At 36.4% G+C, this 17286-nt stretch overlaps 1 protein-coding gene across 2 annotated transcripts in view; it reads right to left on the bottom strand.

Annotated features, from left to right (window-relative positions):
- SNX16 (sorting nexin 16) overlaps window positions 1-17286 on the bottom strand; it is a 43340-nt gene that overhangs the window by 17054 nt on the left and 9000 nt on the right. For both annotated transcript variants that reach the window (XM_019453366.2, XM_019453365.2), the window contains 2 exons: window positions 15338-15424; window positions 12002-12150 (listed from right to left, as the gene is read on the bottom strand). In XM_019453366.2, coding sequence (XP_019308911.1) covers window positions 12002-12150; window positions 15338-15424 — 236 coding nt within the window. The remainder of the gene's footprint in view (window positions 1-12001; window positions 12151-15337; window positions 15425-17286) is intronic.

Raw genomic sequence — 17286 nt, forward strand, 5'->3', positions numbered from 1 at the left:
GGAGTGGCTATTCTATTTCATTCTCCTTCCCTAAACATCTTTATGATCTATAGTACATACCCATGACTTATTTTATAACTGAAAATTTGTACCTCTTAATCCCCTTCACCTAATGTACAGCATAGGGAATATGGTCAGTAACAATGCAGTAACTTTGTAGCGACAGATGGTAGCTAGACTTATTGTGGGAATCATTTAACAATGTATAAAAATACTGAATCACAATGATATACACCTGAAACTAATGGGATATTGTATGTCCATTTATACAGTTCAGTAAAAAGAGAAAAATCTTTATGATCTCTAGCTCTCTAGAGTTCTACTCAAACGAAATCCAATGGATCCCCTAAGTTATTTCTCAGTGTAGTTCAAGGTTATAGTCTATGCCCTACTTTCTTTAATCTGTAGCAGAAAAATGAAATTTAAAACTGGCTTTACGACTCTGATTTATAAAATACTTTTTCAGTTGTTCACTACAATTCTTCTGTTTCAATGGGACTCAGGTGTTGGAGAAGGAGTCAATATGCTCAAACACTATTGCATGGACGAGGGACACACAAGAATCTCTGGGAGATGGTAGTATTTGGGAAAACAATTCTTCTCAGGCATTCAGATACCTTTTTCTTTTCCCTCTGGAAAAGGAAACCCTTACCCCTGCTTGAGAATCACTGACTAGAGAACTTTATTTAGATTTGATAAATAGTTGACTGCCTATGTGTGTCATGGTTCTGCTCAGCGATTTCCTACATGTTATAAACCAAGATTTGTTTTTTGTATAATTTTTATTTTATTACTTTGTTTTTTTAGAAAGAGAGACAGAGAACGTATTCAAGCTGGGGAGAGGGGCAGACAGAAAGACAGAAAGAGAAAAAGAGAGCAACAGAGCGAATCACATGAGGCTTGATTCCATGACCCTGGGATCACGACCTAATCCGAAATCAAGAGTTGGGATGCTCAACCGAAATTAGTTGATCTTGGGACTGAGAGGTCAAAAGTCTCAGTGAGCCACCCAGAGTGGCTCTAAGCCACCTGAGTCACCCACTGAGCCACCCAGGCACCCCATCAATGTATGATTTGTGAATGAATCAAATGAATTCAAATAAAACATAAATATCCAAGAGTCTATATTATTACATGCTTATAAATAAAATAGAAGTCAGTTTTCAAGGAAAAAATTTTACTTTTTCCCCCCCTTGTTCACTGACTGATAGGTTCAATACAGCTCCCAATCTGTATTCAATCTTTACTACTTTTGCTTCCATTTGGCCATGATAATAAAGGTAGGTCAAACATTAGGATAAAAGAGAAACCTATTTGGGGGTGCCTGGGTGGCTCAGCCAGTTAACTGTCTGATCTCAGATCAGGTCATGATCTCACAGTTAGTGAGTTTGAGCCCCGCACTGGCGCAGTGCAGAGCCTGCTTGCGTTTCTCTTTCTCTCCCTCTCTCTCTGCTCCTCTCCCACTTGTGCTCTCTCTCTCTCTCAAATAAATAAAAGAGAGAGAGAAATCTATTTGACTAAGAAAAATGCAACAATCTGGAATTAAAAGCTAAAGAAAGACTCTGTACAGGAGCGCCTGGGTGGCTCAGTGGGTTAAGCGTCCAACTTCAGCTCAGGTCATAATCTCACAGTTTGTGAGTTTGAGCCCTGTGTCGGGCTCTGTGAGGACAGCTCAGAGCCTGGAGCCTGCTTCAGATTCTGTCTCCCTCTTTCTCTGCCCCTCCCCTGCTCACTCTCTGTCTCCCAATAATCAATAAACGTTAAAAAAATAAAAATTAAAAAAAAAAGACTCTGTACCTTTCTATTCCCTTTATTATCTAGAATAGCTTTCAGGTATGTTTGGGAAAACTCTATTTTATTTTTTTAAAATATCCATTTATATATTTTGAGAGAGAGAGCACTCGAGTGGGGGAGAGGCAGAGAAAGAGGAAGAAAGAGAATCCCAAGCAGGTTCCGTGCTGTCAGTGCAGAACTCAATCTCCTTTGTGAGATCATGACCTGAGCTGAAATCAAGAGTTGGATGCTTGTGAATGAGCCAACCATGCACCTGGGGAAACCCTATTTTAAAATTGAGATCAGTTGTTGACTTAACATGAAGATACAGAGACCACAGACAGTATCCCTCAGCATTTTTTATTAGAGCAAATTTACCCTATAACTTGATCTCTTCCTCCGATACTCTAAAAAAAGCTTTAAGAGTTTTACTGAATTTTCAAACTTATAAAAAAATTATTTCATTGGCTGACCTTTCATCTTCTATTTACTATTATATTTTACGTTCTTTCATAGTCATGTATCTGTTTACACTTCACAATTTTTTAAAAAAACTAGTAATTTAATAGCTAAATGTGCCATTTATCTCAAAATGTATATTTTATTTAAAATTTTTTTCAATGTTTATTTTTAAGAGACAGAGACAGAGCGCAAGTGGGGGGAGGGGCAGAGAGAGAGGGAGACACAGAATCCGAAGCAGGCTCCAGGCTCTGAACTGTCAGCACAGAGCCCGACATGGGGCTGGAACTCCTGAACCATGAGATCATGACCTGAGCTGAAATTGGATGCTTAACTGACTGAGCCACCAGGCCCCCCTCAAAATGTGTATTTTAAAAGGAAAAAAAACCCTTAAAACTAATGCCTATAATTCACTAAAAGGTCAATCGAGAACCAAGTGAAAAATGTACTAAAAATACTAAATACCAATTCTGCCAAAATCAAATTAAGCACATAAAGTCATTCAATGAAAACATTACTGAGGGATTTGGGATAGAAATGTTCAATCAGTTAGTATTTCTCTTCAGTGTTCTCTACCGGCTAAAAGACAGTAACAGAAACTAGATGTTAAATACAACCTGAAGGATAAGGACTCAGGAATCAAGGCTGGTGATAGTGAGGGTCATACTGGAGGAGACGGGCTGACTTGGTGTGAGGTTGAAGGGTTCACGTTTACATCCCTATGATAGATGTGAAGGCCCGGCAGCGGAGGTCTAGTTTAGACCTTGCTGCTCTCTTGCCTAGTTACTAGCCCAGGTGTGTTCCTATGTTCAGTTTTATACCCTCTAATCTAGAGTACTTAAGTGTTTTAGGTAAAACCCAGCTGAAAACCCATCTATGCTTCCTCTGGCAAGATGGAACAAAGCCAAGATCTTAGTGTTGGCATGAAACATCTGCCTGCATTCCAATTCTGTCTTTCCTGACACTTCAAAGATGGTACACCTCATGTCTATTTCATGCCTCCATGCCTTTAGTCATGTTTGCTGCTATTAGCCTGGCCCATCCTTCCCACCTTTCCCTGGCTAACTCATATTTATTCTTCATGACTCGGCTCATCTGTTATCTCCTCATGGAGTCTTTTCTGACTAGACCCTCTTCCCCTACCCTATGTTAGGTTCAGTATTACCACAGCACCTTGAAGAGATCCTTTCATAGGACTTACTATACTGTATTAGTAGTATTGTGTTTACCAAGCAGACTGTTTCACCAAAAGGTAGATGACAAATTTCTGGACTATATAGACCATATCCAAACCAATTAGCACAGCACAGAATAAGCGTCCCACATATAATGACTTTATTTGTAAGAGTTATGCAATTAGAAAAAAAAGTTAATGACTTTTATAAGGATCAGAACAAATTTCTATCCACCATTGTAGGTAAACACTATACTACAATTCTCTAATTTGAGAAGGATTTTAGGTTTTAACAGATGTCTTAACAGAGAGAGAGGAAGAAAGAGAATCCCAAGCAGGTTCGTGCTGTCAGTGCAGAACATGTGAGATCATGACCTGAGCTGAAACCAAGAGTTGGACGCTTAACAGAATGAGCCAGCCATGCACCTGGGAAAACTCTACTTTAAAATTGAGATCAGTTGTTGACTTAACATGCAGATAAGGAGACCTCAGACAGTATCCCTCAGCATTTTTTATTATCAGAGCAAATTTGCCCTGTAAGTTGATCTTACTTTCATAAGAAGGTAGACTTTGGACAGCAACAAGACCAAAAGTCTTAGTTAAAAGGTCAGAATCTGGTTGTTTCTGATGGTTTGACTTCAAGATGCATGAAGAAGCACAATAAAAAGAATAGGATATAAGAAATTTAGAGTTGAAAGAGAACTTTTAGAGGCCTCTTAGCTCAAATACCTCATTTTCCAAATGAAGATACTGATTAAAATCACATAACTAAAATTACTTCACTATTAAGCCCAGAAAACTGAATTTTACAGAAGACCTCTGAGACCCAATTTAGTTAGGTAAGAGTTTACATAGATCTGGATACAAAATACTTGGCTTTATTGCATTTTAAAAAAGTGTCCTTAATTGAATGTCTACCAAACCAACATTAGTGATGAAAACCACTTGACCAAACTTAGCAATAATGTGTTGGTTTTCACAAGCTGGCATTATATGAGCTATTGAATATGTAACTGAATTCTTTCATTTTATAAAAATACTAAGACTAATCTAGCTTCTCTTGATGATATCTTAATATATAAAAACAACTTAGATACATTAAAGATAAAATTTACTCTGAGAAGATAGTTCAGGCTGAAATGTGTAAAAAATAGTTTTAAGTATCTTGTTCAAGAATTATGGAATTACTGAATTTTACAATTAAAAGAAACCTAAGGAGCTATCTAATCCAATATATTCCACTTAATAATTCCCCTTTCAATACCACTAATGGTTATCTAGCCTTTTCAAATATTTATGTAAAGAGAAACTCACTTTCTCAAAAGGCAGAATATTTTTTGTATTATATATATTTTTAATGTTTATTTTTCAGAGAGAGAGAGAGAAAGAGAGAGACTGAGAGCAGAGGAGGGGCAGAAAGAGAGGGAGACACAGAATCCGAAGCAGGCTCCAGGCTCTGAGCTGTCAGCACAGAGCCCGACGCAGGGCTCGAACTCACGAACTGTGAGACTGTGACCTGAGCCTAAGTCAGACACTTAACAGACTGAGCCACCCAGGCACCCCAGAATATTTTTACAGTAGATAGCCTGAAATGATATGTAACTCTTTCTTATATCAGCTGATAGGGTCTTCCTCTAACTTTTCACTACTATTCCTAGTTTTACATGTTAGTCTTGCTATTAAAAATGAGGTCTTTAGATCAGCAGTATCAGCATCACCTAAAAACTTGTTAGAAATGAAGAATCTTCACTCCAGACCTGCTGATTCAGGATATGCACTTTAATAAGATACACTACAGTTGAAGAAGCACTGCTTTAAAGTATTATTTGATTAATCTTTCTCCCCCTCATAATCTTTCTTTTTTTTTTTTTTTAACGTTTATTCATTTTTGAGACAGAGAGAGACAGAGCATGAATAGGGGAGGAGCAGAGAGAGAGGGAGACACAGAATCTGAAACAGGCTCCAGGCTCTGAGCCGTCAGCACAGAGCCCGACGTGGGGCTCGAACTCACGGACCATGAGATCATGACCTGAGCCGAAGTCGGACACTTAACCGACCAAGCCACCCAGGCGCCCCACTCCCCCTCATAATCTTTCAAATATGTGAAGATGGCTCTGTTATCCCCCAAGTACTTTTGTGTTTTTCTAAATTAAAAAAATTTTTTTTGTGTATTTATTTTTCTTTTTGAAAGAGAGACAGAAGGGTGGGAGAGGGAGGGGGAGAGAGAATCTCAAGCAGGCTCTATGCCCAGCACAGAGCCCGATGTGGGGCTGGATCTCATGACTATGAGATCATGACCTGAGCTGAAATCAAGGGTTAGATGCTCAACCTACTGAGCCAGCCAGGTGTCACCCCCTCCTCCCCACCAAGGACTTTTGTCTTTTAAAGGGTAAATATTATCATTTTGTTCAGTTCCTCCTTTATGTAAATACTTCTATATTTTGTTTACTATTAACTGCTGTTAATGCAAATCCATCCTGAATTTTTTTTTTTTTTTTTTTTTAACACATATAGAATTTAAAACATGATGGGGCACCTGGGTGGCTCAGTCAGTTAAGCATCCGACCTCAACTCAGGTCATGATCTCATGGTTCGTGGGTTCGAGCCTCGTATCGGGCTCTATGCTGACAGCTCAGAGCCTGGAGCCTGCTTTGAATTCTGGGTCTCCCTCTCTCTTGCCCCTCCCCTGCTCATGCTCTGTCTCTCTCTGTCTCTCAAAAATAAATAAATATTTTTTAAAAATGAAAAGAAAAAGAATTTAAAACATGAACTTTGGTATTGAAGTCCTTACAGATGGATGGTAATATGAAAAAAAACCCTATATAATTTAACCCCTCTATTTTAAAGAATTAAAAAAGAGAAAAAATTTGGTAACTTATGATATATGTGTAAATGCTTATGAAAAAAGAGAACAGTAAAAAAATTGCTGTGCTGATTAAATGATGCAACAATTTCAAAGTAGCATAAGATAGTATAAAATATATTTATAATTTATATATAATTTATAACATACAATTTATAAATACACTGAATCATTCATAGAAATAATTTATAAATAATATAACTATGTAGTAAATAACTATAACAAATTGTGCAATGTAAGACTTTCCCTCTCCATCCATCTTTCGGTGGCCTTCACCTTGACAGTCACATGCTGCTGGTGCAGGATCTGCGTCTTGCTTCTGCATTTTGATAGAATACTCCCTCTCATTTGTAAGGTCCTTCTTTACCTTCTCTTGTTGGTCTGAATATCACCAATTCTTTAAAATCCAGCTCAAATGTCACCCTCTAGGAAGCTTCCTGCAATTCTCCTAGTCAAAAGTTCCCTCTCTCTTTCTCCTCTGAAAGAGATCTAGCTCTACTCATCATAGTTGTTTTTGGCGAATCTTCCTCCTATTCAGTTTTCTTAAATAAAGGATCAGTATCTAAAGCACCTTTGTGTACTACAATACCTTATATGCAGTAAGACCTACATAAATATTTATGGAACAGAGAAAATCAATAACAAATCCTTTGATTTTTTGAAATCATGAAAATATTAACTTTTTTTCATCTGTTTCCTTTGTATTTTCTAAATGCATCTGAAAATATTATCTTAAAGCTTTCAGATCAACCATCCTTAGTGTCCTTTCAGTTCTTACTTTCTTCTACTTCTGCTTTGTTACAGTTACAGAGGTAATAATATTAAAAGCCTCCACCAGCCTGTTGTATAATGAAAAGCTCTTAGCCAACATGAAGGTTAAGAAGTAACTGTGTTGTGAAGTGCTAAGGATATAAAAAAGAAAAGCAAAAAAAGTGTAATTATAAATTTATAAAGAATTAATATCAAATAATTATTTGGCCATATAAAGACAGCAATTTTTCTATGCTCCCATTACAACTATAAAAGGAGGCTAACAAGTATATCAACAGGTAACATGTATCATACCAAGAAGCATTTCATAAACTCCCTTATTTTGTTCATCCTGAAGCCTCATTTCTTCAAATGAATTTTAAGACCAGTGACTACAACCTTAGCTTCCTTCATAACCTTCCTAGCATGACACAGAGCAAATGCTCAAGATAATACAGATAAATAATGTCTTTCCTTCCCTTCACTCATGCTTTAAACAAAAACTTATTAAGAAACTTGTTAAATTGTGAAATAAAGAATGCTACCCATAACCCACAAAAAAGACAGAGTGTACTCTAGAATAAATAAGGCATAAATACTTCATTCTGAGTTCAATTTATCTAACAGTAGTCCCTAAATGTTTGATGATTTACATGACACAATCAAGTAGACAACACCTGATACACTACATTTTTTAATGCAAGACTTCTTAGAACTTCTAATATTCTAGGAATGTCACGTAAAACCTTTCCCAAATTATTTGGCAAAGAAATCTTTGTTTTCCTGAAATAACTACTTATGAATTGAGCAAGACTACTACCACTGTACTAAAGTACACAGTTTAGAAACAAAAGGATCGCAAACGTCCCATGTATGCATACCTCAGAGACAAAAATCTATCATCAATCAGTTTTTTAAAGTACAGATTTTTAAAAAATATTTTTTAGTGTTTATTTTTGAGAGAGAGAAAGCAAGAGCAGTGGAGGGGCAGAAAGGTGGGGGGGGGGGGAGGGGGGGACAGAATTCCAAGCAGGCTCCCTGCCATCAGCACAGAGCCTGATGCATAGCTTGAACTCACCAGCTGTGACATCATGACTTGAACCCAAACCAAGAGTTGATGCTGAACCAACTGAGCCACCCAAGTGCCCCTAACCTCCTACTTCTTTTAAGAGGAAGGTTATGAGACAATAATCTTGGCCATGGATAACTTCAGGAAGTATGTCTTTTCTCTTTCTATGGTAGAATTATAAATCCTACTGTGAATTTTTCTTTGGTCCAAAGTTAAGCATTCCCCTATGTTGTTCTTAGGAATTTTTTTTTTTTTTAGTTTATTTTTTTTTTGAGAGAGAAAGTGCACACAAGCAGGGGAGGGGCAGAGACAGAGGGCAAGAGAGAGAATCCCAAGCAGGCTCTGCACCATCAGCACGGAGCCCAATGCGGGGCTTAAACTTACAAACTGTGGGACTGTGACCTGAGCTGAAACCAAGAGTAGGATGCTTAACTGACTGAGCCACCCAGGTGCCCCAATTTTTTTTTTTTTTTTTTTTTTTTGAGAGAGAGAGAGACAGAGACAGAGAGAGCATGCACACAAGCAGGGGATAGGCCGAGAGAGAGGGTGACAGAGAATCCGAAGCAGGCTTCATGCTGTCAGCACAAAGCCTGACGCGGGGCTTGAACCCCTGAGCCATAAGATCATGACCTGAGCCAAAATAGGACACTGAAACAACTGAGCCAACCCAGTGCCCCCTTATTACCAATAATTTTTAAAAAATGCAATAAAACTAAGATACACTTTCACTAAAAAATCAAGATACCACAAAATCAGCTTATTAATATGATTTATTTAATATTTCATTATATAAAGTATAGTTATTTATAGAATAAATGTGACTTTAAGTCACCATGATATTTTCAATACTAAGACATAAAGGTTTACTGACTAAAAGAAAAAGGGGATAAGATATGTTGACTTATTTTCTTTTATGGTATCATATAAAATATATTTTCTTCAAAAGATTTCTTCAAAATCTTTATGATTTGAGAGTTTTTTGGTTTTTATTCTTTCTCTGTGTGTCTGAATTAACACTAACTTCCTTTTTGCTTTTGAGATGTACAAATTTTGAGAAGTAGGGACCTCCGTGTTCCTACTACCTAGAGTGCACACTGAGTTATATTTACTTCAAACTTTTTTCTTTTTTTTCCTTTCTTTTTTTTTTTTGAGAGAGAACACAAGTGGTAGAGAGGGGCAAAAGGAGAAAGAGGGAAGGAGGGAAGGAGGGAAGGAGGGACGGAGAGAGAGAGAGAGAGGAGAGAGTGAGCATGAGCAGGAGAGGGGCAGAGAAGACAGGGAGAGACTCCAAAGCAGGCTCTGCACTGTCAGCACAGAGCCCGATGTGGGACTTGAACTCATGAATTGTGAGATTATGACCTGAGCTGAAATCAAAAGTCAGCTACTTAACAGAGTGAGCCACCCAGGTTGCCCTGAGAGAGAGAATCTCAAGCAGGCTCCAAGCTCAGCATGGAGCCTGATGTGGGGCTCAAGGCCACAACCCTGGGATCATAACCTGAGTCGAAATCAAGAATTGGACACCTAACCAACTGAGGCACCCAGGCACCCCCAAAATATTTTTCTTGTAATAATAATACAGTAGCAATTATCAACATTTCAGCCATTTGTTTAACAAGTACTTATTGAGCACAGACTTTGTGTTAGCACTGTGTTAAGCACTGCACACTGAATGGTGAGTAAAACAGCCACGTAACCTACTATTACATATTTACCTTACAACCAGGTGGGTGAAAATCAAATAATCAGATAAATAGTCACAAACTGAAATGCTATGAAATTCAAGTACCAACCAGCCTTTCTTAGCTGGGATTTCAGGAGAGTCTTAGATGCTAAAGGCAATGATTTGACTATTTTCTCAGTTCCCTTAAGACTGGCACATAACTAGTACCAGCCTAGAGAAGTTAATTCATAGATACAATGTGTGTCTTACTTAAGGCATTAGGTTTTGACTTTCAGAACCAGTTGAGAGGGACTGGTACAGGTACTATGAAATAGAACTAAACTAGTCTTTGTTGGTGGTGGTGGTGCATGAGGAATTGGGTCAGGAAAACCAGTTATGTGAGGAAGTGAAGTTTTTAACTGAAATGTGAAGGACATATAGGTGTTATCTAGGCCATGGCTGGGTGGGATAGTAGTGTGAAACATTGTCTTTCCAGGGAACACGATATTTGAAGGCCCTAAGGGACCAAGGAGCAATGTGACTTTGGAAAATTAAAAGACCAATATAGCTGAAGAGCACTGTGGCTCCAATGGGCTACAGAAATATGAGTGGATCAAGCAAACCAGAGGGAAAGCTTTTGCAGTAATTCAGGTGAGAGATAACTGCTTAGATCAGGGTGGTGATGGTAGAAATGGAGAAAAGTAGACAGATTTGAGTGGAATTTAAAACATAAAGGAAGGGATAAGGGTAGGAGGATTGTATCAACGATAAGTACCAGGTGCTGGATAAATGATGTTGCTGAACATTGGGAAAAAAGTCTAAAGAGTAAGCTTTTACCCAGTTTGAGATCACTTTGAGATATCTGAAAGATATCCTTGTCAAGAGGGAATTGCATATATGATTGCATATATATAACTTATAAATTAACCCAACTTCCCAATCTTCATATTTTTGCACTACTTTGGAGAAATATAATTATATAGTGTCATGTTAACCAAAATTCTAATATGTGGGCCACTTTGTTTAAATGATTGCTAAAATACTAAATACTAAAATCAAGTTTACAGTTGGGCTGAGTATATGGTACACTGAATTTTTAACTTAGAAAATTTTTTTACATTGAAAAATTTTTAACTTTGCTGACTTTTTACAAGTGTTAATACAAATCAAATGCCAAATAAAATTCTTTTTTTAATTTAATGTTTATTTATTTATTTTGAGAGAGAGAGAGAACGTGTGTGAGTGGGGAAGGGACACAGAAAGAGAGAGAGAATCCCAAGCAGGCTCTGTACTGTCAGCACAGAGCCCAATGCAGAGCTTGATCTCCCGAACAATCAGATCGTGACCTGAGCCAAAATCAAGAGTTGGATGCTTGCACTGTTGGTGGGAATGCAAATTGGTGCAGCCACTCTGGAAAGCAGTGTGGAGGTTCCTCAGAAAATTAAAAATAGACCTACTCTATGACCCAGCAATAGCACTGCTAGGAATTTACCCAAGGGATACAGGAGTACTGATGCATAGGGGCACTTGTACCCCAATGTTTATAGCAGCACTCTCAACAATAGCCAAATTATGGAAAGAGCCTAAATGTCCATCAACTGATGAATGGATAAAGAAATCGTGGTTTATATACACAATGGAATACTACGTGGCAATGAGAAAGAATGAAATATGGCCTTTTGTAGCAACGTGGATGGAATTGGAGAGTGTGATGCTAAGTGAAATAAGCCATACAGAGAAAGACAGATACCATATGGTTTCACTCTTATGTGGATCCTGAGAAACGTAACAGAAACCCATGGGGGAGGGGAAGGAAAAAAAAAAAAAAAAAAGAGGTTAGAGTGGGAGAGAGCCAAAGCATAAGAGACTGTTAAAAACTGAGAACAAACTGAGGGTTGATGGGGGGTGGGAGGGAGGGGAGGGTGGGGGATGGGTATTGAGGAGGGCACCTTTTGGGATGGGCACTGGGTGTTGTATGGAAACCAATTTGACAATAAATTTCATATATTGGGGAAAAAAAAAAAAAAAAAAAAAAAGAGTTGGATGCTTGACCAACTGAGTCCGTCCCACCAGGTAAAATTCTTACCAATAAAAAGCAAGAAAATTCCAAATAGTGCTGTATTGGAGAGGCCAAGTAATTATATTCCTACCCTATTTTTTTGTGCTTCAATTAACTATGGTCTGTGTTTGTTCTTCAGTTTAAACAAGTTGTTGGAATGCACCTATAACCTCTTATTTAAGTTTGTCACATACCAGTTAGCAATGTCCTTGTGAGCCACTAAATTTTGAAGAAACGCTTGCAATCCTAATTGTCTATCTTCTAAAAAGTCGGCATTGTAATTATCTTTGAACCAGCGTTTTGGTGGAAGTGCTAATCGAAAGCCTGGAAACATCTCTTTTAACTGAAAAAGAAGAAAAAAAGAAAACACAGTGTTCAACTCAATCATAGCAATTCTACAAAATCTATCCTGTTAACTACATGAAATAAACTTAAATAAAGAATAAAATCCAGCTAAGTTTTTCTTACTTCAAGTGTTTTACTTATTAATTTCTACCAGTTGTGGGTACATAGGCATTACAACTGCTCCACATCCTTGCTAATACTAGGCCTTGTCCATCCTTTTAATGTTAGCCATTCTGGTGAGTACATAGTAGTACTTTACTGTGGCTTTAATATGCATTCCTCTGTTGACAAATCGTGTTAACTATCTTCTCTGTGCTTATTTGGATCTGCATATCTTTGGTGAATTATCTAGTTAAATCTTTTAACCCCTCCACTTAAAAAAAATGGATTATTTATCTTTTATTATTAAGTTACAAGAGTTCTTTATATATTCCTGATACAAGTCTTTGTCAGATACAGGTATGACAAATATTTTCTCCCAGGCTGTGGCTTGACTTTTACACACATTTTTTGATTCTTGCAAGTAAAAGCAGGTGATGGGTAGAGCTATTTCTGATACCTAGGAACACTGACATAGATACTTATTAATTTTAGGTGCCCACGTTGGAATATCAAGGAGATATTTACTAATTTAAATTCTTACTAATCTTTCTTTAAAAACTTAAGAGTTATCTAAATCTCAACTTGCCTAACAACACAGCAATATAAAGATGCACCTAGAGAGATGAAGAGAAATAAACACTAAATAATAGTTGAACCCTGAAAAGAAAAATAGCAAGTCATAAAGGATTATATAGCTCTAAAGAGAAACTGTTAGAAATTAGTCTTCATGAACAAAAATTATAACAATTTCATAAGAAAGCTAAGAATTCCATTTTGGTATCTGGTAACTTCACGAATTACTTTGATCTTCTTGTTTGCTTAATTATTTAAAAAAATCAACAGAGGTAGAAAATTATAGGTTTTATAATTCTGGGTTTATAATTATAGGTTTTATAATTATAAATTACAATATTATAAGTTATAAATTTATATTATATATATTATGTACAATATAACTATATATAATATACATAATATATAATAATATACAATGTTATATATTGTGTATTATATTATAAATTTAAATTATTTTAAATTATAAAATTATAATTATAGGTTTTATAATTCTTATATTACAGTAATATAAGAACTCAAGAACAATACATAAAATTCATATATAATGGCAGAACTACATTACAAATAATACTTTAAATACCACTACCCTCATCTACCTCCTCTAATTTCCCTCTAGCCCTGTGGACACAGCTCAGCTTTTCTTCCTCTATTACATTCTTACTGCCATTTGCTCAATCAATTCCGTACTAGAAATCTAGGTTGGTTCTAATTTTTAAGTATTAAAAACAAATTAAAACATGAAGAAAATAACAATGAACAAAACATGGTGAAAAGTATCCTTTGAACTAAATATTGCCTGCCCATATCCATGATTTCTCCTATCCCAGAAATGTGATTAAGCACAACTTTAGGAAGCCATGTACCCTAGGAAGATTCGTATTTCCAACAACGGATAACGCCACTTAAATGTCTGTCAACCTGATGGGTACAAAAGAGTTCCTTAATTTTCTTTGGAGTACTTTGTGATATTAAATGTTTTCTAACTTTATTGGTCCTTTATATTTCTTCTATGGCTTGCCTTGTTCACACCATTTACAGTATTTTCTACTTTTTGGTTTACTTTGTTTTATTTTTAAGAGTTTTTTTTAATTAAAAAAAATTTTTTTAATGTTTATTTATTTTTGACAGAGAGACACAGCATGAGCGGGGGAGGGGTAGAGAGAGAGACACAGAATCCGAAGCAGGCTCCAGGCTCCCAAGCTGTCAGCACAGAGCCCGATATGGGGCTGGATCACAGAGTGAGTGATCATGACCTGAGCCGAAGTCGGACGCTTAACCGACTGAGCCACCCAGGGCGCCCCTTAATTTTTTATTTTTAATATTTATTCGTTTTTTGAGAGACAGAGTGTGAGTGGGGAAGGGGCAGAGAGAGAGAGGGAGACCCAGAATTTGAAGCAGGCTCCAGGCTCTGAGCGCAAGATCGTGACCTGAGCCGAAGTCAGATGCTTAACCGACCGGAGCCATCCAGGTGTCCCAAGAGTTTTTAATATATTGAGGGTTTTTATTATTATTCTGTTTCATAAATGCAGTAGGCAGAATTCTAGATGGCCTCATGACCTTTGCTCCTGGTGTTGTGATTTTGTTATGTTACACAAAAGAGATTTGTATGCAGATGTAATTAGGGTTACTCTTTAATTGGTCTTAAAATGGGATTATCTGGGTAAACCTAATCTTATCATACGAGTCCTCTAAAAGTACAGCTTTATTCCTTGTTGACTGCAGAAGAGAAAGTCAGAGATTCAAAGCGCAAAAAGGACCTGACCTGGCTATTGCTGACTTTAAAGGTGGAGAGGCCAGGTACAAGGGCTGGACAGCACTCTTTATGAGCTCAGAACACCTCTGCTTGACAACCGCAAGGAAATAGGGAGCTTGGTCTTACAAGTGTAAGAAACTGAACTCGGCTAACAACCTGAATGAGCCTGGAAGCTGATACTTTCTTAGAGCCTCCATATAAGAGCCCAGTCTAGGCAACAGCTTGATTTTGACCTTGTCTGACCCCAAGTGGCAAACCCAGCTGAGCCCACCTAAATCACTACACTTGATCTTAGCCAAAAGGCTGAGAAGCGATCCTACATCACTAGATAATAAAAAGGTATGTTTTAGGTCATAAAGTTTGTGCTATTGGTAAACAGCAATAGAAAACTAATACAACATGGTAGAAATACTTTTTTTGTTCATTCTCTTATTGTCACATGGTTTAGGAGATCTTATATACACATACCTTTTTCAAATTCACAAGGTTATATAATCGTTTATATTTCTGTTAGCAATTTTAAGGTTTTCACATTTTTATACTAAAAATAATTTTTTTTTCCAAAATAAAGAAATTGTGTGTAGAGATGGGTCTTTAGGCTATTAAAATTAAGTGAAATAGTTAATTTTCTTAGGAACTAGCAAAGATTTGACTTCACTCAAGTAGCTCATGAGGAGGAAAAACCACAAATTTAACTGTAACAGTTAATAATGCAAAACTGAAAAGTCCATTTTAGATTTATCTAAGGACTTACTTTATCATTAAGCCTAGAGAAGTCAGTGTATCTTCTGAAAACCACCCAGCTTTCTTCTGGGGTTTTCTTTACTAGTATTTTATATACCTGTGCAGAGAAAGAGAGAGAGAGACTGAAAAAAAAATGTATATAAGATATTTAAAACTCCAAATCAAATATTTTTAAAACTTTTATTTGAAAACCTGGATAACAATTAGTATGTAAAAAATATCGGAAGTCACTTGGACCATCAAATATACAAATTATTACAATGCAGGCATCAAAAGCAAGATTCAGGTCTTAAGAAACATGAGTGTGACAAATTTGAGACAAATGCTTTTCTGGCACATGCTAAATAAACTCCTCAGTTCCAAAATATGTTTTATGATAAAATATTCTAAAATTGATGAAAGACTTAATCATGCTTGAAAAATAGCCACTCTTGCCCTATACAATCAATTTAACTTCTAAATTCAATAACTATTAAGCAAAGTTTTCAAATACATTTGATGTTGTTTCAATCTTCAAGGCTGAAATGCAGGTAAAAAAATATCCATATTATATAAAAGTTTACATTTCTATAATTATGCACAATTATCTAGGCTTCAAAAAAAACTTGGTTGAGGCAAGTCAATAATTTAAAAAAGCATATTATAAGCAAACTCAATTCTATTTTTTGTAAGTATAATTTTAGAACTTATGAGGAAGTACTATGTATAAGAGAATCTCAGAGAACGTCTCCTGATAGTTTTGGTACAGTATTTTGGGCTAAATACATGACACATGTGAAATACTAAATACCCATCTGCTGAACCAGTGAAACCCTCTTAATAATGAGTAACTTTTTTTCCTGAAGTCAGCTGTGGAATAACGTTCAGCTGGAGCTCTAGAAGTGCACTTTAGCCACAGGTGGCTACTGAACACGTGAAATGTTGACAAGTCCCAAATGACAGGTGATATGAGTGTAAAATAAACACCAAATTTCAAAGACTTAGAATGAAAAAAAAAGGTTCATAAATGGTTTTAGGTTAAATAAACTATATTATTAAATATAATTTCATCTGCTTTTTACTTCTGTGGCTCACAGAGTCCTACTGGTTGCTGTAGAGAAGACTTGTTATTTAGGGGCTAGATCATCCTTATCATTTGAATTTTCTCCCTTACCAGACTTCTCTTTGAACTTTTAAGGGGGGAATGAGGAATCAGCAAGGATTAGGGTTGAACTGTCCCACATCTCAAGGTAACATATTAGGATGACGAAGATTATTCAGATACCCTTTAAGGTCTGCAGAAAGTCCTGATCTAAGATAGTTGCAAAGGAGATACTAAAGAAACATTTTTTAGGAGTTACTAATCAAAACAAAAGGGATAACTTAGCTTCCAAACTTGTGAGTATGAATAACTGATGCATAATAAAAGTCAACGTCATATGGTAATAAGTGTTATCTACACATAATCCATATGGTCTTTATTTTCCTGTTTTAAAAAATGAACACTCCTTTCTAAGTTGCTCTCCACAGTGGCCCCTGAGCACTTCTGCTTCTCTAAGAAAGACAAAGTACAGATTTTTGTGCTTTGTCTTCTCTAGAAAGCTCTCCCATGTTTCTATTTGTTTAAGTAGTGCTTTCAATAAAAACAATATGGACACTACTGATCATTCCCTCCTCTATGTTTTAATAGCATTTATGGTTTCTACTCTTTACTGGAAATTTAGTATATACAACTTTGTACATATTTACTTTGTAAGTAAACTATGCAGAAGCATATACTTAATTACAAAATACACATAGAAAAGCACAGAAATTATAAGTATACAACTTGATGAATTTTCACAAAACAAACACACTCAGGTAACTAGTACCAAGTGCAGGAAAGAAAACATTACCAACTGAAGCAGCCCAATCCTTCCCAATCTGACTCATCACTCCTCCTAGTCACTTTTGTTCTTTGTATTTTTAAAATTAAAAAAA

The sequence above is a fragment of the Panthera pardus genome, unplaced genomic scaffold (genome assembly GCF_024362965.1).
Source record: "Panthera pardus isolate Hobbes unplaced genomic scaffold, ASM2436296v1 HiC_scaffold_7, whole genome shotgun sequence".
NCBI classification, from domain to species: Eukaryota; Metazoa; Chordata; class Mammalia; order Carnivora; family Felidae; genus Panthera; species Panthera pardus.